The 25,391-nt window shown below is 40.4% G+C and overlaps 1 protein-coding gene across 1 annotated transcript in view; it reads left to right on the top strand.

The window, feature by feature from the left end:
• Positions 1–1,675: 1,675 nt before the first annotated feature.
• Positions 1,676–25,391, top strand: part of LOC127419469 (ephrin type-B receptor 2-like) — a 110,526-nt gene continuing 86,810 nt past the window's right edge. Inside the window, exon 1 of the mRNA XM_051660878.1 lies at positions 1,676–1,791. Within this exon, the coding sequence (XP_051516838.1) occupies positions 1,692–1,791 (100 nt within the window). The 5' untranslated portion in view covers positions 1,676–1,691. The remainder of the gene's footprint in view (positions 1,792–25,391) is intronic.

The raw sequence follows: 25,391 nt of genomic DNA, 5'->3' as shown, positions 1-25,391 counted from the left end.
TGAGAATTGAGTTAAAAAATGCCATTGGACTGTTGACTTGTGGGAGCAACCAATGAACTTTTGACTCAGTTATAAGACACACCCTCTCTCCCACTTGCCACTCGAAGAGGATGTAAGACAGCTTGTCACTGGATGATAGTATGAGCAGTTTACATGTTATTATTGGATCTGCGAATCCCGTGCATAAGAAACGGATGCAAAGCATATCAGAAGTTAATAGTGGCCCATTCATCATTGCTGTGAAATGCTGAATATGGCTCTACCTGAGCGTGCACAGTGATATGTGTCCTGGATGGGAGCTGGTAATTGTGATGCTGTCAACAGAACCAGTCTTAATTAAAAATTAATGTACTCATTTATTGTTAAATATAATTATTTTTTTTTAAAACATGAATTAAATAAACACATTTAAATGTATCTTTTTATTTGCCCATTTATATATTGATTTTTTATTTAAGTTTTTATTTTCAAATTAATAGATTGATAATTTATTCCTTCATTCTTTTTAATTGGCACTCCTGGGCTTCAGTAGGTATGGACTGACAAATGGAAAAAGAAAAAGAAAAGTCAAACAATAAAGAAAATCAGTTGGCAAATGGACAAAGAAAAGCAACTGGCAAATGGATGGAGAAATGACTTAGTAATGTGCTGTTTTATTGCTAAATAAAAGTACATTTTAAAACATGAATTAAATAAACACATTTAAATGTGTCTATTTATTTGTCCATTTATATATTGGTTTATCTATTAAAATTTTTATTTTCAAATTAATAGACTGATAATTTGTTCCTTCATCCTTTTTTAAAAGGCACTCCTGGGCTTCCATATCTTTGGTCTGCTGAACACAAAAAACGATTTTTTAAAAGAATATCTCAGCTCTGTTGGTCCATACAATGCAAGTGAATATTAGCCAAAACTTTGAATCTCCAAAAAGCACATAAAGGTATAATAGTATTCCATACAACTCCAGTGGTTAAATCCATATCTTCAGATGTGATATGATAGGTGTGAGTGAGAAACAGATCAATATTTAATTCCTATTTTTCTACTTTTGTTTTTAGTGATTTGCATTATTCGTGCATATCACCACCTACTGGGCAGGGAGGAGAATTTATAGTAAAAAAAATACTTACTGTAAATATTGATCTGTTTCTCACCCACACCTATCATACCACTTCTGAAGACATCGATTTAACCACTGGAGTTGTATGGAATACTGACTTTATATCCTTTTTGGAGCTTCAAAGCTTTGGTCACCATTCATCTGCATTTAATGGACCTAAAGAGCTGAGATATTCTTCTAAAAATCTTTGTTTATGTTCAGCAGAATATAGAAAGTCATACTCATCTGTGATGGCATGAGGGTGAGTAAATGATAAGAGATTTTTCATTTTTGGGTGAACTATCCCTTTAAGAGTGGCTATTTTATTATTTATTTATTTATTTATTGTTATTTATAATTATATTATTATTATTATTATTATTATTATTATTATTATAATTATTACTATCTTCCAGACGCTCTTGATAATCGCTGTGAGCATCCCTCTTGTCATACATACATTCCCGCCCCCTCGTCTGGGTTTCATTGGTTTCGTCCAAACTTGCTGTAGTTCTTCCAGTCCGATGGGGTTTATTCGCGTGCTTGTAATTATAGTGTCTTCACAGATGGCAAACCTGACACGTTTTCAATGAATATTCTGGGTCTTTACAGTGAAATGCCCAAATTTACGGCAATTATGGATATAATTCGTTTGTTATGGTTAGTACGGATTGTGTGGGCTGTTGAAGGTAAGAGCATGTGTCTCTGTCAAACGTGTGTGTTTGGAAATGTCTGTTACTTTTTACATTACATGACACTCATGATATTCATCACATTAAGATTCATTTAATCTTGATTCATACATGTTAAATCATCTCAAGTTCCGTTTACATTAAAGTGCACGGAAAGCAGGTGCAATGCAACTGTCCCCTGGATAAAAATGAGTTTGGATCAACTATTTTCTTTCATATAAGTGCAACACGAACTGTGTGATTCATTTAATCAGCACAGTGTCCAATTAAAGTAAAAGTTAAACCATCGAGCCTCTGTTTCTTTCAGAGAATGAGACATCTCCATTAACATTTTAAAAGGTTTTGACTTTAGTGAGCTGCACATACATAGACAGCATTTTGGGGTATTTTAGAGGCCGCTCAGAACAAAAACGTTACAAAAAGCTGGACGCGACGCATAGAACAAGACGCAAGTGTCTCGAGACACGCTTTTAAAAGTTGACGCTCTTTTGAGTTGACGCGGGTCACCTGCGCGAGACGATGAAAAAACAGTTGGACGCGACGCAAAGGTCAAAGATATGAAACAAAATGTTAATATCTTGGTAGGCAGCTCACTTTGTTTAGAGATTGTGCCAGAGTATTATGAACGACAATAGCTAAACATTTTCTCTATTGAAGTGTCAGGGTTACATTCAAAACGCTTCGTTTTGGTCGACTTAATATATCGACCAGGCTAATTCCTCCATTTCCTTACTCACACCTTTTCCATAATTCATTTGATTTATTTTAGTCTGTCATGCTTCAGACTGTTGTATAATGTAGCGGCTCAACCGCGCCTGCAGCGCGTGGGCCATTGTCCCAAATTTCTGTCTGGAGCTCTACATCAGCACCTCATCATCACATGAAACCATCAGGATAACAGTTATTAAACCACCCAGCATATGGAACAAACACGCATCTCTTTTAAAACCCTAAACATGCTTTATTCAGAGCCTGTAACATATTTGGATGAATTTAGTGATATAATCTGGTTATGTGTAAAGATGACTTGGAAAGTAATGGGCAAAAAGAAGTCATTTCCATGAAACATCTCATTATTGAGAGTCGAGCAATGTGCCTCCAAATGAATGTTCTTCCTGCCCAATAAGGTCCTTGAGGTGGTGGTGTAGCCTACATATACTTTCTGACGAATTAAAGGGATAATTCACTGAAAAATAAATAAAATATTTTATCATTTACTCTCATGTTGTTCTAACCTGTATGACTTTCTTTTTTTTGTGGAGCCCAAAAGGAGACATTTGGCAAAATTATAGCCTCAGTCAACAATTACTTTCATTTCTTTTTTTAAAACAGTGAAAGTGAATGGTGACTGAGGCTGTCATTCTGCCCAACATCACCTTTTGTGTTCCATGGAAGAAAGAAAGTCATACAGGTTTGGAACAGCATAAGGGTGAGTGACAGAATTTTCATCCCTTTATATGATTTTCATCATTATCATCATTTTCATATATATATATATATTTGGGTGGAGGTGTGCTCAAACGCCATGATAATGGTTCATCCATATTTGTTACCTGTTGTATGGAATTTTCTTTGTGGAAAATATGTAAAAAAAATAATAATTTTATGCTGTGTTGTATTCTACATTCTGATGATAAATGTTCTGTTTATAATGAAGCAGCTTAAACAATGCCCGCATCAACCTCCAAGCTTACAGTAGCAACAGCCTGAATACATATCATCCATTCCTGTCTGTTTGGTCTTTCTAATGGATTTAAGGAGTAGAGGCCATTAATCACACACTTCAGTCCAGATACAGATCTTACACAGAGCAACATAATTGTTTACAGCTTATGAGACATGCATGTCTTGGGTTGTGACTAAGGACAAGGATATTTCCCCAAGTGAGTTGAAATGTCTGTGTGAATTATACTCTTGGACTAATCTAATGAATCTGTGCTGTTTCAACTGTGTTCACTGAGTTGTTCATTTACCCATTGGCAGTGAGTAAGTGATTCGCTGTAATGTGAAGAAGATACATAGAGGCTTTAACAAATGTCGGACTGCCACATAAGCTCCTGTTCTTTTTTGTTCTGTCAATCATGTTTCGAGCTATAATGACAGAACTGCAGGAGAGCCGATCCCCTAAGCTTATAGAGAACGTACTGTGCATAAATTATAGGAGGACTGCATTAGTGGTCTGTTGTTTGTTGTGTTTGGAACAACACAATTTGAAATTTTCACAGAATGTACGGGCACATCTCCCATTGAACCATACAATGAATCACCTCAGGGCATGAGGGAATTTGTTTATTGTACTGTATTGTTGTAAAGCTTGAGCATCATTTTGATGTTTCTTACAGTCTCCACAGATTTTGTTTGTAGATTTGGAAGATTTTATTTATTTAATTCAAAGCTTTTCAAATTTACAGAACCATAGACCCCTAAAAGATACCAACCCGATCTCATGAAAAGTCGTACATAATTTATGGGTTGGTTATTTCGTATGGTCTCGCACGATGTTGTTCGCATAAACTCGTACGACTTCATGACATGCAAATTCCCGGATATCTAATGCGGAAGCAAGCGTGAGTTCCGCGCACGAGGCATTAAGGACATACTTATTAATATGCCCTTACCCAAACCCCTTATCTAAACTTAACTGATCAGTAGAGTGTTTAAACATGATAGATAGAGTGCAGTCGCACAATATCATACGAATTAGCCAAATTTAGAAAAGTACGAATCCTGACAATTTAGCCATGAGGGTGTGTTGCAGATACTGCAAAGTAAAACTGTCCAGTTGTTGCCTGTAGGGGCTATTTTCTACATGATGGCCCTTAAAAATAACATTTGTTGGTGTTCCTTAAAGGGAAGCTCACCCAAAAAGGAAAATTCCTAATAAAAGTCATAACTGCATCACCCTCATGATGTTCCAATTCCAAACCCATATGACTTACTTTCATCTGTGAAATACAAAAGAGATATTAAAGGAATATTCTGGGTTCAATACAAGTTAAGTTCAGTCGACAGTGTTTGTGGCAAAATTATTACAAAAAATAATTGACGTCCCTCCTCTTAAAAAAAAAAAAAAAAAAAGCAAAAATCGAGGGTACAGTGAGAAACTTACATTGGAAGTGAATGGGGCCAATTTTTGGAGGGTTTAAATGTAGAAATTTGGAGCTTATAATTTTAAAAATCACTTGCAATAATTCTTCTTTTAAAACTTTTATTTCAGATGTAAAGTTGTTTAAATAGTCATTTTTACAGTCATTTTAGGATTTTATGGTTTGTACACATTACATCGTCATGGTATCAAAGTTGTATAATTGGCTATAACTTTACAAAGAAAAGCTAAGTAAGTGATTTTATCACACTAAAATCATGCTTATATGAATATTCATTTGTCTTGTGTCTATACTTTTGAAACAGTGAGTATTTAAAGAATTGGCAGATTTTTGCTTTTGTTAATGTCAGTTCACTTTCACATTCATTGCATCCTTTTTCAAACAATGAAAGTGAATGGTAACATTCTGCCTTTTTTGTCACAAAAGAAAAACTTTATGATAGAATTTTCATTTTTGGATGAACTGTCTTTTCAAGAGATTAATAATGCACCACATTTAGAAACTATATGGGTTAAAGTTTGTCTGGACAAACTTTGATGTTAGCTTGACAAAGACTTGTCTGAAAGTTCAAAAGTTTAAACTAGTTTTAAAATGTTTGTTTGATGGTCATTCATACATTAAAGTAAGACAAACAGCCAGCTAGCAAGCTATATATATATATATATATATATATATATATATATATATATATATATATATATATATATATACACCGATCATCCACAAAATTCAAAAAAATCACCTGCATAATATTGTGTAGGTCCCCCTCGTACCGCCAAACCAGCGCCAACCCGCATCTCAGAATAGCATTTTGAGATGCTATTATTGTCACCACAATTGTACAAAGTGGTTATTTGAGTTACAGTAGACTTTGTCAGTTCAAAACAGTCTGGCCATTCTCTGTTGACCTCTTTCATCAACAAGGCATTTCTGTCCACAGAACTGCTGCTCACTGGATGTTTTTTGTTTTTGGCACCATTCTGAGTGAATTCCCAGCAGATCAGCAGTTACAGAAATACTCAAACCAGCCCATCTGGCACCAACAATCATGCCATGGTCCAAATCGAGATCACATTTTTCCTCATTCTGATGGTTGATGTGAACATCAACTGAAGCTCCTGGCCCATATCTGCATGATTTTACTGCACTGCTGCCACACAATTGGCTGATTAGATAATCGCATGGATGATTGTTGGTGCTAGATGGGCTGGTTTGAGTATTTCTGTAACTGCTGATCTCCTGGGATTTTCACACACAACAGTCTCTAGAATTTACTCAGAATGGTGCCAAAAACGAAAAATATCCAGTGAGCGGCAGTGCTGTGGACGGAAATGCCTTGTTGATGAGAGAGGTCAACAGAGAATAGCCAGACTGGTTCGAACTGACAAAGTCTCCGGTAACTCAGATAACCACACTGTATAATTGTGGTGAGAAGAATATCAGGTTGGCGCTGTTTTGGCAGCACGAGGGGAACCAACACAATATTAGGCAGGTGATTTTAATGTTGTGGCTGATCAGTGTGTGTGTGTATATACATATACATACATACATACATATATATATATATATATATATATATATATATATATATATATATATATATATATATATATACATATACATATATATATATATAAATATATAAATATTTTAGGGCGGCCGATTTTTAATGCAGTTAATCATGCCCCCTGACATGTACGTAAATTCCATTATAAAAGTTGCCTACAGATTTTCCTACCATAGGAGCAATTCAAGTCAATAGCTGTCAATAGGCATCAATAGGTGGCAGCGTGCCTTAACAAACCTCATAAGCAGGGCAACCATTGAATGAGAACTGCTCACTGAGGAAGAGCAGCAGGTAGGGGAAGCACAACAAAAAACACAAATCTTGAGACATGATTTTCAAGAAAGCGTACTGTGAGAACTGGACACATTGGCAAACTCAATGCAAAACAGATTGCTGTAAACTGTAGTCTTGTTATATGAGAATAAAACAAACAATATATTGAGTTCTTAACTCAATATATTGTTTCATCAACAACAATAATTCATCTGCCACAATAATGTAATTTATTTTCAATCCGTAACTGAATTTCAATCCGTATTATTTATTATAGGCTCTAAATATTATATTTATAGATATTTGAATTATTATACATTATTTATATGAATTAACTTTATCTGGCGGCCTTTCTCAGTAAATAATGATGTATGCAATTAATTACAGTTAATTAATCGACATGTCATGTAATTAATTTGATTAAAACTTATTTGAATTACACTATACTAGCACTGTTTGAAGGTCTGTACTAAGTTTGGTGGATGTAGCCAGAGACTATTCAGCAGAGATGGGCCACTTCTATTCTAATGAATGGGAGAAATTGGAACACCCAACGGTCAATGGATGTAGAAAAGAAGTCACGCCTTAAAGGTAAAAGAGCCAATCACCTTTTAGTTACAAACATTACCTGTCATCAACTCGAGAACGCAATTGCGCATTAGCTATAAAAGCTGGGAAAATTGCGTTTCTTAGCGTAATATGAGGTAAAGAAGCAAGTTTATGATACCAGTTTGTCAGATTTTACTGCTGATTTAAAATATGCACTTTGATTGTAATCTTGACCAACTGTTTTTTAGATTTTGGTATTCCCCCATTCAAGTAGATAGGAGCTTCACTGGCATGACTGGAAATAGCCTCCCGAGAGCGTTCCAAAGATGGTCGACAGTGGACTGACTTGCTAGAAAGACTTGGATGTAGCTTGAAAGCTTTAAGAGTTATTGTTGGAAATTTTGGTCTTGGTTTATCAATTTTGAAAAATCTGTAAACATAGTTTGAAGAATAACAGTTTGTTGGCTTTTTCAAGCCAACATAATCCATTTTTAAATATAGACATCCTTTTTATTCTAAAAAAAATAATCCCATACGTGTTCTATATCTGTCCACCACGGACCCTTCACACGGACTCCCAAGGTTTTCATTAAAAAATAAAACAGAAGTCATGTTTATCTTAGCGAGCACCTGGGTGAAAGTTGTTGGATCATGATGTGTGACATGTGTCATGCAGACCTCAGTGACTGCTGCATTCCCCTGTCCTTATTTATTAGGAGCAAGACCTGCCTGTGGCTTCTGACATCTTTACATAAGCAGGGCAAACATAACCAATTTCATTTATGCCAGACACCATCGGCTCAGCAACAGAAAGAACAAACTGCACTTGAGATGAATCAATGAATTTAATGTGGGACATGAAAATGACAGTTTCCATATGGTCTCTCATGCAATTACAAAATTTTGTCCACAGCCTTTTGAGGTGGAAAATGGTAAAATGATCAGGTATCCAAGAGGGACTTGCCATCTGCTTTACAGTTTAATTATCCATCTGTCTCTCAACCTTGTTGAGTGATCATTTCGAATAAAACGGGGTGAAATGGATTGCCCTCTTAATGTTGATTATTAGCCGGTTTGATTGTCTGTTGTGCACCATTATATTGTTTTAAATTCATGCTATTTTTGAGTGCAGAGCTGAGGGTACAACACTTGTTTGTGTAAACAGTCAGAATCTCATATGAAATGTCAAAGTGTCACCTGTTATCGAGGAGCTATATCTCTAACTAGCACACATACGTATACGTGGGCAGACATGGTTCTCACCCTTCGTTTATACAATAGCCTACTGTATGAGAGGCCTTTGCATGGCCTTGAGTTCATTATTTGTTACTACATAATAAAAAAGAAAATAGTTTCATTAAAACACTTTTATGCCTTATTGCTTTTATAAAACATTTGCTATGTAATAAAATATTAAGGACACATTTTCATTAAAACACTACTTTATTAGGAAAGTCATTAAATGGGACTGTTCCAATAGATGTAGTTCCTGAATCTGACACTTAAATTAACTGTGACATGTACAAGTTTATTAATTGGCCATTATGGATGCTGTCCACTGCAGTGATATAGGCTACACTGTACCTACTGTAGGTAAAGAGGTGTTCTGTTTCATTCCTCCTGACCACCAGAGGCAGTGCTTATGCACTAGTGGATTAGCAGCACCAGCCAGATAGGTCGAGATAATATACCAACAAAGTCACGTGGTGACGTAGGCAGAGCTCTGAGGATGATAAGCCACAGTAGCTCAGCATTCGGTCTCTTTCACTTTCTCGACCAATATAGATGGGTCATTAATTATCATCATTGTGCTGTCAAGAGCAGCTTACCAGAGCAGCAAATCTTCGTCCTCTCTGGCTGTGACAGCGCTCTACGTTTGTGGGACTGTATTTTTCTACTGTTGTTAAGTTTTTCATCGGTTTGGTACATTTTTCATCATTTGTGTGGGATTGTTTCATCTGTCGGTAACACTCTGAGCCTCACGGTACTATCTGGTGTTTGGTGTTTACCGCTGTGAAAAGTTCTCTGCTAACTGAATTATTTCTCTGCTGATTGTTGAATTCTAGAAGCAATCAAGGTAGATCAGTAACACTGTAATCTTCATGGTACAATCCAGCGGCAAGTGTTTTGTTGATTGGTGGATATTCCTATTCCTATTTTACGGTTTTATCCGAAGGGGTTGACGGCAAATTAGACCGATTATGGCTCACAGTGCTCTTGCTACTGGCTTTCCACTGAGCTGTAGGATGTGTCCAAATGTCCTCCTTCCTAACGATCGGTGGATATTATCTTCTTATTCCTACCTTACAGTTTTATCTGAAGTGGTTGATGGAAAATTAGTCCAAAGAGCGCTGTAAGCCATAATGTTATGGCTTTTCGATGAGCTGTAGGATGTATCCAAATGTCCTCCTTCCTGATGATGGGCATGATATCTGCACATCATGCTTGGGAGTTCAGCATTTAAAAGATGCTCTCACAGCCCCATGTTTGCACTGCAGTTTGCTGCCTGTGTTGGAGAGATGGCACTGTCTTGTCGAGTTGGATCCTAACTCATCCGTTACACTTGCGCAGGCAAGCTAACTCCACCTCATGCTCAGAAACGGCATGCTACTGCAGCAGCCGGGCGCACACCGCCAACAAAGCAGTCCGTGGCTAAAAGTGACTGTTTGACTGATAATTTTCTATATAAAACAGTTGCTGACCTCTCTTCTGAAATGGCTAAAATGAAGCGTCTCCTTCAATTGCTTCAACCCGTTCCTCAAGCACTGGCGGTAGAAGTTACACAAGAGAATGTGCAGGGTTCAAATCAAGTAACTGGGGAAGAATTTCATGATTCCTTCAATCTTACACACATTTTGGATTTTGATGCTTTGTCTGCATGTGCTTCCAACTAATTTTTCCATGATCGTGTGGAGTTGCATGATGTTACTGTGGACCCTTTGCCTCAGAATGTTACTGTTGGTGATTTAACAGTGGCATGTTGTTCTAGTGGAGGTTCTGTTCATTCATCAGTGAATATCCTCTTCTGATGACACTCTGGCTGTACTCCAGATGGCAGTGGCCTGGCAGGGTCTCGATAAGATACCTGCCCAGGCTGCCCAGTCCAATGTTTTCTTCAGGCTGTCTTCTACGTCAAATTCATTTGTTATGCCTCCATGTAAGGATTTCTTGGCTGAATTTCTAGAGCACTTACACGTTCGAGTGCCCCTAAACGGCGTTCAAGGACTGCTCTTACTATAGCATCTATGGCTGAAGCTGATTCCATTGTTGTGTGACGTGAGCCTGAGATAGAACAAGCTGTTGCGGCTTTGGTGTCTCCTGACGAGGCACTACGAGGTAATGTGCGCTGTCCTAGTGCTCAATGTAGACATACAGATTCACTTTTGAAAAAGGCATAAGAGTCAGTTGCCTACATAACCTGAGCAGAGAACACCATCTGTCAGTTACTCCTTGCTACCACCAGCACATTGGAGTCAGCAAACACTGAGCCCTCTGTTCAGCAGTTTCTGCAAACTGCTCTATTGACCATGGGTTATGTAACTTGTGAGTTGGGTAAACTGTCAGCTACACTTCTGATAGCCCACCGTCAGGTGTGGCTTGCCCAGGCGAGGCTGTGACCTTGCGGGACCTGCCAATTGTTCCAGGGCACTTGTTTGGGCCAAATGTCCCAGAGTTACTGAAAAAGTGAGTGAAGTTGTCGGAGGCCACTCGGCAGCCGACACCGATGCAGTGTGCTCATGCCTTTAGGGTGCCAACAACTCAGGCTCGCCACCATTTTTCAACACCAGAGCAGCACTTCCGCAAATGCCATTCTCCTCAACCCCAAGCCCCACAGAGGCCTTGGGTCATTGGGGATGCTCGGGGCTATCAACCTCCTCACTGACAATCATCTGTCGCTAAAAGCCGTACCAATAAAGCTTGAGGTACCAGGGCCAGCTTTCGATAGTTTCTCTCTACATCAGTTGGATAACTGGAGAGCCACAACATCAGACCCTTGTGTCCTGACAACTCTGAGAAGGGTTATGTTCTTCAATTCCGACACCGGTCTCCCAAATTTTCAAGAGTCCTCCCTACAGTTGTCAGGGATACAATTCATTAAACGTCTCTCTCTCTCTCGCTCTCTCTCACACAAGAATTGTTCACTGTTAAAAAAGGAGCCATAGAAAAGGTTCATCCCCTCAGTCAGAGGAACAGTTTCTATTCCACTTACTTCCTGGTTCCGAAGGACGGTGGTTTCTGCCGAGTTCTAGATTTAAGGCATCTGAACTTGCTCCTGAAAACTCTTCACATTCAGATGTTGTGCACAGCCGACGTTCTTCGGTCTTTGGCAAGCGAAGACTTGTTTGTGAGCTTCGACCTGAAAGATGCATACTTTCATGTTCCGGTTTCAGTTCATCATTGGAAATTTCTTCATTTCAGTTTTCAAAATCAATTCAAGGTCCTGCCATTCGGCCTGTCTCTAGCTCCTCGTGTTTTCATGAGATGCATGAGTGCAGCTCTGTCTCCCCCTGTGGTCCAAGGGAATGCAAATCCTGCTTTATATGGACGACTGCCTGCTTTGTGCCCCCACAAGATGTCAGGCTGTCCACGACACCAGATTGCTTTTGGAACATGTGCAGACTTTGGGTCTAACTGTGAACGAGACGGAGTTGCTTGATTCCAATATAATCAATTACTTTTATCGGAATGACTTTGGACTCTTGTACAATGTTGGCCACTCTGTCACATGTTCGGGCAAGCAATATCATGCAGCTACTTGATCGTTTCCGGCTGGGAACAAGACTACCATACAGAGGGTTGCTTCAGCTTTTAGGTATGCTTACGGCTGCTGCTTCTGTGATTCCACTGGGCCTGCTCCACCTCAGAACTCTCCAGTGGTGGAACAACAGTTTGCATTTAAGCCCCACCAGACATCGTCATCGGATGATTGTTGTTTCAAACTGTTGCATTCAGGCATTGACAGTATGAAACCAGTGGGAGTTTCTGATGACTGGTGTGTGCCTAGGTATTATTCCCTCTGGGTGGGAAGTACTCACGACTGATTCTTCCCTCAAGGGATGGGGGCAACGTGGAATCAAAGGGGTGTGTGCAGCCATTGGACTCCGGAGCAGTCCACAGACCACATCAACCTGCTAGAGCTACGCGCGGTTTACCTAGCTGTACAAAATTTCTTACCGGTCCTGGCAGGCCGCCACGTGCTCATTCGGTCCTATAACACGTCGACAGTGTTCCATCTCAACCAGCAGGACGGCACAAAGTCCCTCTGGTCCTTACTTCTCACTCACATGATTCTCACCTGGTCACTTCCACAGCTTGCATTGTTGAGGGCGGTTCACCTTCCAGGGTCAAGCAATCAGGTAGCAGATGCTCTCTCCAGAAATCTTCTGCATCCAGGGGAACGGAGGCTTCAACCAGATGTAGTGGAGAGCATCTGGCAGCAGTTTGGTAAAGCAGAAGTTGATCTTTTTGCTTTGTAGGTGACCACTCACTGTTGTTTGTTTTTTTTCAAGGACAGAGACATCCAGCCCATTGGGACAGAATGCACTTGGCCAAATGGCCAAACTGCCTACTTTATGTGTTCCCTCTTTTTCTGCTGTTGTGGGAGACCGTACACAGGATCACCTTGTTAAACCACAGACTGATCCTAGTAGCACCTCAATGGCTAACCAGGCCTTGGTTTCCCCTACTCTTGAAACTCTTGGTGGGCAGTCCTTGGCAGCTTCCCCTCAGGAGGGATCTCCTCTCACAGCTGGATGACAGTGTTTGGCACCCGGACCCGGTCCAGCCCTCTTCTAACTGATTGTGAACCTGCTGTTGTTCACACTAATGCTAGTGCTAGAACTGCCTCTACGCGTCAGCTCTATGCCTTGCGTTGGAATTTCTTCTCTTCATGGTGCAGAGACCTTGGGGTTGATCCTATACACTGTGAGGTTCCAAGGGTTTTAAGTTTCTTTCAACATCTTTTGAATGCAGGCAAGGCAGCCTCCAAATTGAAGGTGTATGTTGTGGCCATTTCTGCTTATCATGTTCCTGTTAGTGGTTCTTCCCTTGGTTCCCATGGGAACCAAGTCATTTAAGGCCAGCCTGCAATCCCCATTTTCCGGTGTGGGATTTGTCACTTGTGCTTGACTTCCTTTGCTCAACCCCGTTCGAGCCATTATAGAATAGTGACCTTAAGTGGACATCCTTGAAAACTGCTTTCCTGTTGGCTATCGCATCGGCTAAGTGAGTTGGAGAGTTGCATGTGTTGTCTGTTAGTGAGTTATGCATGCATTGGTTGCTGGATGGATCCGGAGGTATCCTTCGGCCCAACCCATCTTTTCTTACAAAAGCCCTTAGTCCTCAGTTTGCAAATCAGTCTATAGATCTGGCTGTGTTTCAGTGTTCATCTTAGTCTGATGATCTAAGGGCTTACCTTTTGTGTCCTGTGTGATGCAACTGCAGCAATGGCGTTTGGAGGTTAAAGAGTGAGCGAATGAACAAAAATGGAGTTTGAAAAATTAAAACAACGTGAATGAGAGAACGAATTGGAGGTGAAAAAACTTGCCTGAGAAAAAGAGCATTTAAAACTTCTGTATGAAGGTAGAGTTCAGAGTAGGGATTTTTTAGATCCAGTTGGTATGGGTACAAGATGTCTGACCTATCTGGCATGATAAAAATGTTGTCAAATATCAATGAAAGGGATCCAGATGTGTTTTTAAATATTTGAAAACATTGCAGATAATCGGCACTGGGGTGACTCTCAGAGCACTTTGTTACTACAGAGTGTGTTTACTGGGAAAGCCTAGGAAGCGTTTATTTCGTTATCTGCGACTGATAGGAAAAATTACAGGGTGGTAAAAGGAGTTTTAAAAGTGTACAAATTAATCCCTGAAGCTTATAGACAGCAGTTCAGGAGTTGGAAGAAGGGAGACAAGCAAACGCATGTATAGGTGGCCAGGGAGCTGAACGTTTTTTTTTTTTAAAGTTGGTGTAGTGCTGTTGAGGTGAAAACGTTTGAGGATTTGTGTGATTTAATTGTATTGTAACAATTAAAAAACATAGTTCCAGATCGTATCACTACATATATAAATGAACATAAATTTAAGACAGCCCCTAAAGCTGCCGTTTTAGGGGACGAGTTCATACTTGCCCACAAAAGCCCTACGAAGGATCATTCACGCAGTAATTTTGGACATAAGGAGCACCGCCCTGGTCGCTTTCGTGGAGAGTTTGCAGCTTCTTCCTAATTTGATCAGAAGGTACATACAATTTATGTTAAGTCCACTTGTAATTATTGTCTTGAGAAAGGACATTGGAAAAATTAATGTCCCGCTCTGTGTACTAAAAGTATGAGAAGCAGTTTCAAAGTTTCTGCAAAGTTGGTTGGATGCGCTGCACCTGTTCTTTCTATTTTTAAAATAGTGGGGCAAGGACAAGTTTGACCTGTGCGAACTAAAGTGCTGGCCATTGATTCTTTTTCGCCTCCAATGAATAAAAAAGAACTCATCCGTTTTTGGGTATAGTTTGATATGATAGGAGCTTTTTTGTTTTTTTTTTCAACTGTTGTGGCTCCCCTTACATTTAAAGAAGGGCATGAAGTTCGATTTGCCTGTGCAGTGTTAGCAGGCTTTTGAGAATGTTAAAATGCTTCTGAGTACTGCTCCGGTTTTGGCCACACCTAGGCTGGACCAGCCTTTTCAAGTTCAAGTTGACGCAAGTCACGTAGGAACTGGGGCTGTACTTTTGCTGACAGATGAGAATGGTGTGGAGAGGCCCATATGTTACTTTTCAAAAAAGTTTAACAAACATCATTATTTATTCAATTATTCAGCTGTTGAAAAAGAGGCTTTATCTGGGCTTATCTGGGCATTACTGAATTTAGAAGTGTATGTGGGTGGAGGGTTGTTTCCAGTGGTGGTCTATTCAGATCACAACCCCCTCACATTTGTGCATTTGTTACAGAACCCTAATCAACATCTTAAGGCTGGGTAGAGGTCTGCACGTGCCTTAAAATGAAACCTGAACCTGACCCGTATCCGAGACCATGTGGGCCTTAAAATGAAACCCAAACCCGACCCGTATCCGAGACTGTGTGGCCCGACCCTACCTGGCCTGAACAATACCAATAGATTATAAGCCCGAACCTGACCCGAACCCGAAATCGCTCACTATCTTTATAGTTCTCCTAGAAAGTACTGTTGCAATAGGCAATTTTTCTTGTAATCATAAAGGCAGTGTAAATGTTCAGTGAAGGGAGGGAAAGGAGGACACAGGAAACTTGGGCTTCAACTCAAAGGTATACAGGTGCATCTCAATAAATTAGAATGTCGTGGAAAAGTTCATTTATTTCAGTAATTTAACTCAAATTGTGAAACTCATGTATTAAATAAATTCAGTGCACACAGACTGAAGTAGTTTAAGTCTTTGGTTCTTTTAATTGTGATGATTTTGGCTCACATTTAACAAAAACCCACCAATTCACTCTCTCAAAAAATTAGAATACATCATAAGACCAATAAAAAAAAACATTTTTAGTGAATTGTTGGCCTTCTGGAAAGTATGTTCATTTACTGTATATGTACTCAATACTTGGTAGGGGCTCCTTTTGTTTTAATTACTGCCTCAATTCGGCATGGCATGGAGGTGATCAGTTTGTGGCACTGCTGAGGTGGTATGGAAGACCAGGTTTCTTTGACAGTGGCCTTCAGCTCATCTGCATTTTTTGGTCTCTTGTTTCTCATTTTCCTCTTGACAATACCCCATAGATTCTCTATGGGGTTCAGGTCTGGTGAGTTTGCTGGCCAGTCAAGCACACCAACACCATGGTCATTTAACCAACTTTTGGTGCTTTTGGCAGTGTGGGCAGGTGCCAAATCCTGCTGGAAAATGAAATCAGCATCTTTAAAAAGCTGGTCAGCAGAAGGAAGCATGAAGTGCTCCAAAATGTCTTGGTAAACGGGTGCAGTGACTTTGGTTTTCAAAAAACACAATGGACCAACACCAGCAGATGACATTGCACCCCAAATCATCACAGACTGTGGAAACTTAACACTGGACTTCAAGCAACTTGGGCTATGAGTTTCTCCACCCTTCCTCCAGACTCTAGGACCTTGGTTTCCAAATGAAATACAAAACTTGCTCTCATCTGAAAAGAGGACTTTGGACCACTGGGCAACAGTCCAGTTCTTCTTCTCCTTAGCCCAGGTAAGACACCTCTGACATTGTCTGTGGTTCAGGAGTGGCTTAACAAGAGGAATACAACAACTGTAGCCAAATTCCTTGACACGTCTGTGTGTGGTGGCTCTTGATGCCTTGACCCCAGCCTCAGTCCATTCCTTGTGAAGTTCACCCAAATTCTTGAATCGATTTTGCTTGACAATTCTCATAAGGCTGTGGTTCTCTCGGTTGGTTGTGCATCTTTTTCTTCCACACTTTTTCCTTCCACTCAACTTTCTGTTAACATGCTTGGATACAGCACTCTGTGAACAGCCAGCTTCTTTGGCAATGAATGTTTGTGGCTTACCCTCCTTGTGAAGGGTGTCAATGATTGTCTTCTGGACAACTTCCAGAAGAGCAGTCTTCCCCATGATTGTGTAGCCTATTGAACCAAACTGAGAGACCATTTTGAAGGCTCAGGAAACCTTTGAAGGTGTTTTGAGTTGATTAGCTGATTGGCATGTCATCATATTCTAATGTTTTGAGATAGTGAATTGGTGGGTTTTTGTTAAATGTGAGCCAAAATCATCACAATTAAAAGAACCAAAGACTTCTTCATTCTGTGTGCACTGAATTTATTTATTACACGAGTTTCACAATTTGAGTTGAATTTCTGAAATAAATGAACTTTTCCACGACATTCTAATTTGAGATGCACCTGTAACTTTAATAAGCAAACTCAAAGGGGCTTTTCAGCATAACACTCTTTAACAACTCAACACAGTCTCTTTCAGACAGGTAGCTCTCTCTCCCTCGTCTCTGGCGTGGTCTCTCTTTATCGCTCTCCCCAGTGCTTACTGCAATCAGAAACAGGTGTTAGACATTATAGTGCTCAGGTGTGTGCACCCTTACTGCTTTCTCTCTCTCCGAATGAATGCTCGACCACGCCCCTGCCGACACAGGCAACATTCGTAACAATATTGATACAGTAAACATACAGTTTTAACAAGGCACGGCAGCACCTCAGTACATTAGAGCAGAAGGGAAAAAAAGCATAGCCTTACCGTTTATGTGCAGAACAATCTGGAATAATATGAAATATTGCAACAGTCCCCTCTATGCAGCCTGAACTTGTTCAGAACGTTGAGTCTTTGTGACAACTGCGCTCAAAAACTTGACACGTGTTTAAAAAGTGCTGGTCCTGCGCGAGTCGCTGAAGAAACAGCGAGACATGGTGCAACAGTCAAATACATTCGTCCAGCATGTGTTTGCATAGGAAAACAAGGGGAAAACAGAACACAAAAACACTTTTGGTGTGAACGGCCCCTAACTCGTCCGTTCGCGCGTGTCTGTGAGTGAGAGCGTGTGCGCAAAACAAGTTCGGTAGGCCTGTTTAATTTTTCATTCATTACAAACCCAATCCCGACCCGAAGTCCTACTTGAAAAACTGACCCAAACCCGGCCAGAACAGTTTTCTCAATGTAGAACAGTTTTAGCAATGTTACTTATAACATTCTTTCTCAGCCCTGGAACTCAAACCATTTTCTGATGCCTCCCAAAATATAAGTAATGAAATTAATATCATAAACGTGCAACAACTAGTCGACTAATGGCTTAAACTAATGCCTACTAGTCGACTAGGAAAATCTTTGGTCGGGGGCAGCCCTACGAGTTACCCAGAGAGGATACTTGCAGTGTTTTTCTTTCTCTTTTTAAAATAATCTTTAAATAAATCTGGAGATGAGCATGTTATAGATGAAACTGTGTCAGCCCTCATTCCCAAATTAACATATAACATCTGCAGCGAACCCTACATTTGCTCCAAGGTAAATTAAAGCTAATAACTGATAATTAATTTTTATATTGATTCAAGTCATAGTAAAAGCGGTAGTAAATAAAGAGTTCACTGCATCAAAATGTGTGTGTGTGTGTTATGAGATGTTATAAACAGCTCTCACTTACGCTAACGTTATTAGATGTGTAATTGTTTTTCTCTTCTCAAGTGACTGTAATAATCGTTTGCCTTGATTCTGATTCACAGTCTCCACAGTTTTTAATCAAATTACTGTGTAATTTAACAATTTCTTTTACAAAAAACTTAAGATAAATATGCATTACAATGGCACTCTTCATACCAGCCCATGTAAAAATATCATCTATAAAGTTTATGGGAAGCATCTGCCCCAGGGAGTTCTGCAGAGCTTGTCAGAGCGAGCAACCGTAAATAAGGGGGGCGGAGCTTAGCGAAGGGTCAGTTTCTTATAAATTGTACACATTATTTCAAACATTGACAGCTCATATCATTATTATACAATTTCATGAAGTAATATTCACTGATAGAATGTAGAATTTTTATATTTTTAAAAAGTTAAAATTTGATTATAAAAACGGAGTGACTATTTGCACCCCGGTGTGAATAGCATCTGTCACAGTGCAGCTATCTGCACCCCAATAGTCTGGTGTAATTACAGACATATATGACAAACTAGGCAATAGGTGTCGCTGCAGTGGTGTGAGGTGTACATTATTTGCACCAGGGTGCAAATAGCGTCTACCTTACAATAATCATGACAAACAAATTATTAAAAAATTAAATACATTTTCACATTCTTTTTCTGGACAGGTTCTGTTCAGTTCTATTGTTTGTTCTGCACCTGATTATCCTAAATGAAGCCCACTATTTCTGAATGCTCATTTGTTTGTGATCTTGTATAATAGTGAAAGGTATGAGAAACTCTTATTATTTAAACTTTGAGCATTTATTTTGTGTATTAAAGAACTTTGTTTTAATGAGAAATTATGTGCACCTTTTTAAAAAAAAAAATAAACACAATTTTCTGCCATACTTAGTCATTTAAGTGTTATTATATCGACTTGAACTGTGAATTTCATATTATATATCGAACCGAATCGTGAGATAACCATATCGTCCCATCCCTGCCGGATGTGCATTTGTTATTCAAAAATATCAGATGGCCATGATGCAACTGACCAGTTAGAATCGAGTATTCATGAGCAGGGCCGTAGCAAGGTATTCTGGGCCCCCTGACTGTATATTGCTCTGGGCCCCTTTGCTATTAAAACATACAGTTTAGAATTTGATGTGGGCCCCCCTGGAACTGTGGGCCCTTAGAATCATTACCACCTTTCACCCCACTAGCTACGGCCCTGTTCATGATGTTCCTGTAATTTCCTTTCAACGTCACGTGGCAAGAATAGCGGAAAACATTCCATGTTTGGTGATTTTGTAGAATTCATAGTCTCGGCTAACAGTGATAAATTGATGAGTCAAATGAAATTTCTCATGTGCCTATATGATGAAGATATATTTTGAGCTCATGAAATTCTACACCAATCTGATCTGACCGCCACCCAAGCTGGAAAGATGTTCAGCCTGCTGCCACTGAAGAAGTGAAGCTGCTTTTGGTTCACACTAAGTGCAATGAGATGCTTTATATCAGCAGAAATAAACAAGTTATTGGATTGATAGAATTAACAAACAAAGCATTCTTTTACACAATTGCATAGTTGTCACTAGGATAAACCACCTTGTCTCTGTGCCTGAAAGGGTTAAAACATACACTGGCAGCCAGAAGTTTGGAGTAATGTTCAGATTTTGCTGTTTCGGAAGGAAATTGTTACTTCAATTCACCAAAGTGAATTACATTACTGATGTAAAAAACAGCACCATCACTATTTGAAAAAAGTAATTTTTAATCAAATCTAGACAGGCTCCATTTCCAGCAGCCATCACTCCAACACCTTATACTTGAGTGATCATGCTATATTGCTAATTTGGTACTAGAAAATCACTTGCAATTATATCAAACACAGCTGAAAGCTATTTGGTTCATTAAATGAAGCTTAACATTGTCTTTGTGTTTGTTTTTGAGTTGCCACAGTATGCAATAGACTGGCATGTCTTAAGGTCAATATTAGGTCAAAAATGGCAAAAAAGAAACAGCTTTATCTAGAAACTCGTCAGTCAATCATTGTTTTGAGGAATGAAGTCTATACAATGCTAGATGTACAACTAAACAAGAGGATAAGTACATCAGAGTCTCTAGTTTGAGAAATAGATGCCTCACATGTCCTCAGCTGACAGCTTCATTGAATTCTACCCACTGAACACCAGTTTCATGTACAACAGTAAAGAGAAGACTCAGGGGTGCAGGCCTTATGGGAAGAATTGCAAAGAAAATGCCTCTTTTGAAACAGAAAACAAAAAGAAAAGGTTAGAGTGGGCAAAGAAACACAGACATTGGACAACAGATAATTGGAAAAGAGTGTTATTGAGCTTTTGTGGGATCAGTTAGACTGTAAAGTGCGTGAGAAGTGCCCGACAAGACAGCCACATCTATGGCAAGTGCTACAGGAAGTGTGGGGTGAAATGTCACCTGAGTATCTGGACAAACTGATAGCTAGAATGCCAAGGATCTGCAAAGCTGTCATTGCTGCACATGGAGAATTTGAAGTAGTTTAAGAAGTTCTGACATTTTTTTTTCAAATTGTAATAGTAATCTGTCACATTATTAATGTCCTGACTATACATTGTGATCAGTTGAATGCCACTTTGGTGAATAAAAGTACCAATTTCTTTCCATAAGAGCAAAATCTGTACATTATTCCAAACTTTTGGCCGCCGGTGTACATGGCTTAGTCTCTTTTCACAGTTGTTAATGGACTGAGTGAAACTAATATTTTCTTTCTCGGAAAAAAAAAACAAAAAAAAAACAAAACTGGATATAAATTCTAGTCATTGACCCAGAAGCTTTATGGTAACACTTTACAATAAGGTTCCATTTGTTAACATTAGTTAACAACATTAATTGTTGAAGCAGACGTGTGAGCGACTAGGTCTGCACACTTTGCTAGTTTTTAAATTATTTTCATGTTATAATCCGGTGAGATTCGATACACCCAGTTACATATTTGCTCTTTGAGGTAAACATGGCAAAGTCAAAATCCTCAGACTCTGGAGACATTAAAAGACACTTACGTGCTCTAGCTGAACCTCTAGCGGCACTGCGAGCCGGGGACTCAAGTTGGAAAGCGCGACGGGAGAAGAAATTCAGCGTCAACTGTCCAACATCTCAGTGATGCTGACGAAGGTTGTTGCTGACTTGGAGGATCTCGCTGTAATACATTGATCGATTACGGTGATGGAAACAAAATTCTCTGAGTTGGTCACAAGAGTGGCAGATGTTGAGAAACGAATCGATTATCTGGAGTCATCGGAAAGGGAATTATCCACTAATCAGCCTGTGTCCAAAACAGACTTGGAATACATTTTAGAAAAATTGGAAGATCTCGAAAATAGGAATCAAAGGAACAATATACGAATTGTTGGAATTCCTGAGCATGAAGAGGGCAGAGATATGGTGAAATTCCGAGACGAGCTCTTCCTGAGTCTGCTCGACATAACAGGCCATAAACTGGAAATCGAGTGAGCTCACAGAGTCCCGGCTCGCAGATCTGCTGAGGGAGACAGTCCCCAATCAATTCTGGCCATATTTCTGAGATCATCTGATAAAGATCTCGTGTTGCGCCAGGTGAGGAGCAAAGGAAAGCTTTCTTGGAAGAATCACAATATCAAATCAAATCACTTTATTGTCACACAGCCATATACACAAGTGCAATGGTGTGTGAAATTCTTGGGTGCAGTTCCGATCAACATAGCAGTCGTGACAGTGATGAGACATATACCAATTTACAATAACATCAAATTAACACAACACAATTTAAACATCTGTTATACACATAATTACACTCAACAATATACAAATAATAACATACACTGTACAGTATACAAAACGCACAATATAGATACACATTATTCAATAAAAAATGAAAAATAAAAATATATAAAGAAGTGTATATATATATATATATATATATATATATATAGAATATACAGTATTGTACTGTATTGACATTCAGGCTGTCGGTTGATAGTCAGTTGTTAAGAGAGAACATAATATAATAATAATAATAATATAATTTATGACAGTCCGGTGTGAGATATAAGAGTAAGGGTAATAAAGTGCAGTGCTGATGTATTTTGATCGTGGGAGATCAAGAGTTCAAAAGTCTGATTGCTTGGGGGAAGAAGCTATCATGGAGTCGGCTGGTGCGGGTCCTGATGCTGCGATACCGCCTGCCTGATGGTAGCAGTGAGAACAGCCCATGGCTTGGGTGGCTGGAGACTCTGATGATCCTCCGAGCTTTTTTCACACACCGCCTTGTATATATTTCCTGGAGGGAGGGAAGCTCACCTCCGATGATGTGTCTGGCAGTTCGCACCACCCTTTGCAGTGCTTTGCGGTTGTGGGTGGTGCTATTGCCGTACCAGGCAGAAATGCAGCCAGTCAGGATGCTCTCCACAGTGCAGGTGTAGAACCGTGTGAGGATGTGGCGGTTCATTCCAAACTTCCTCAGCCATCTCAGGAAGAAGAGGCGCTGATGAACCTTCTTCACAACGGCTTCAGTGTGGATGGACCATGTGAGTTCCTCAGTGATGTGGACACCCAGGAACTTGAAGCTGCTGACTCTCTCCACTGGTGCTCCATTGGTGGTGATGGGACTGTGTTCTCTGTCTTTTCTTCTGAAGTCCACCACAAGCTCCTTTGTCTTACTGACGTTGAGGGAGAGGTTGTGCTCCTGACACCAGTGTGTCAGAGTGTGCACCTCCTCTCTGTAGGCTGTTTCATCATTGTCAGTGATCAGACCTACCACCGTCGTGTCATCAGCAAACTTAATGATGGCATTGGAGCTATGTGTTGCCACACAGTCATGTGTGTACAAGGAATACAGTAGTGGGCTGAGAACACAGCCCTGCGGGGCTCCAGTGTTGAGGGTCAGTGATGAGATGTTGCTGCCTATTCTAACCACCTGGCGTCTGCTTGACAGGAAGTCCAGGATCCAGCTGCACAGCGAGCTGTTTAATCCCAGAGCCCGGAGTTTCTCATCTAGCTTGGAGGGCACTATGGTGTTGAATGCTGAGCTGTAGTCTACAAACAGCATTCTCACATAAGTGTTCCTTTTTTCCAGGTGGGAGAGAGCAGTGTGTATTGTAGATGCAATGGCATCATCAGTGGAGCGGTTGTTGCGGTAAGCAAACTGCAGCGGGTCAAGAGAGAGTGGCAATACAGAGCAGATGTAATCTCTGATTAGTCTCTCAAAACATTTGCTGATGATGGGGGTCAGAGCAACAGGACGCCAGTCATTTAAACAAGTTATTTTTGATTGTTTTGGAACAGGCACAATGGTGGATGTTTTAAAGCATGTGGGGACTACAGACAAAGAGAGGGAAAGGTTGAAAATGTCTGTAAAAACACCAGCCAGCTGGTTCGCACACGCTCTGATGACGCGGCCCGGAATGCCATCTGGGCCTGCGGCTTTGCGGATATTCACCCGTCGGAAGGATCGGGTTACATCCGCTACAGAGACGGAGAGTGAACTAACCTCTGTGGCTTCAGCCACGAGAGCTCTCTCCGCGAGGGCGGTGTTATTTCCCTCGAAACGAGCATAAAAAGTATTTAGCTCATCCGGTAGAGAGGCAGCGGTGTTCATGGCGGAGTTTTTATTCCCTTTAAAGTCCGTGATGATGTTAATTCCCTGCCACATGCTTCTAGAGTTGGTGGTGTTAAACTGTCCTTCAATCTTACTCCTGTACTGGCGTTTTGCGGTTCTGATAGTTTTTCGGAGGGCATAACTGGCTTGTTTATGCTCCTCCACGTTCCCTGAATTAAAAGCGGAGGTCCGCACATTAAGTGCTGCGCAAACATCGCTATTGATCCAAGGTTTCTGATTCAGATAGATTCGTACAGTTCTGGTCGGAACGACGTCCTCTACGCACGTTCTGATGAAACACATTACCCTATCAGCGTAAAGCTCGATGTCGTCATCAGAGGCAGACTGGAACATCTCCCAGTCCGTGTGATCAAAACAGTCTTGTAGCGTAGAATCTGATTGGTCCGACCAGCACTGGATTGTTCTGAGGGTGCGTGCTTCCTGTTTCAATTTCTGCCTGTAAGCGGGCAGAAGCAGAATGGAAGAGTGGTCCGATTTGCCAAATGGTGGGCGGGGGAGGGATTTGTAGCCATCCCGGAACGGAGAGTAGCAATGGTCCAAAACCCGGTCCCCTCGTGTGTTGAAACTAATGTGCTGGTGATATTTTGGTGCGACTGATTTTAAACTGGCTTTATTAAAGTCCCCGGTCACAATGAACGCGGCCTCAGGGTGCGTGGTTTCCTGCTCACTTATAATCCCATACAGTTCCTTGAGTGCCCGGTATATGTCGGCTTGTGGGGGGATGTACACAGCAGTGATAATGACCAATGTGAATTCCCTGGGTAGCCAGAATGTTCGACACAGAAGCATAAGAAATTCCAGATCAGGAGAGCAGAAAGACTTGATAGAATGTACGTTCCTCTGATCACACCAGGATTTGTCGATTATAAAACATACACCACCTCCTCTGCTTTTACCTGAGAGGTCTTTCGCTCTGTCTGCTCGGTGCACGGAGAACCCCGCGGGTTCAATGACTGAGTCTGGAATCTCCGCAGACATCCAAGTTTCTGTTAGGCAGATAATGCAGCAGTCCCTTGTATCTCGTTGGAAAGAGATCCGCGCTTTCAGCTCGCAGAGCTTGTTACCCAGAGACTGAACATTTGCCAGTAGAATAGTGGGTAGCGGGGGTCGATTTGCGCGGCGTCTTACTCTGATGAGAACGCCGGATCTGTTTCCCCTTTTCCTCCTGCATTTCCGCGGCCGTGCTGCCCAGACAAAGGGCTCCGCTGCTGTGTTTGTAAACAGTGGGTCGGCATTGAGGAATGTGAAGTCCGGTTTACGGTGTGAGATTGCTGAACCAATGTCCAAAAGTGTTTGTCTGTCGTAGACAATAAGGCAGACAACATCCAAGACAAAAAACTTAAGAATTGTGAACAAAACAAACAAAACAT

The sequence above is a fragment of the Myxocyprinus asiaticus genome, chromosome 28, assembly GCF_019703515.2.
Source record: "Myxocyprinus asiaticus isolate MX2 ecotype Aquarium Trade chromosome 28, UBuf_Myxa_2, whole genome shotgun sequence".
Taxonomy (NCBI): Eukaryota; Metazoa; Chordata; class Actinopteri; order Cypriniformes; family Catostomidae; genus Myxocyprinus; species Myxocyprinus asiaticus.
This window is presented reverse-complemented; position numbering and strand designations above follow the sequence as displayed.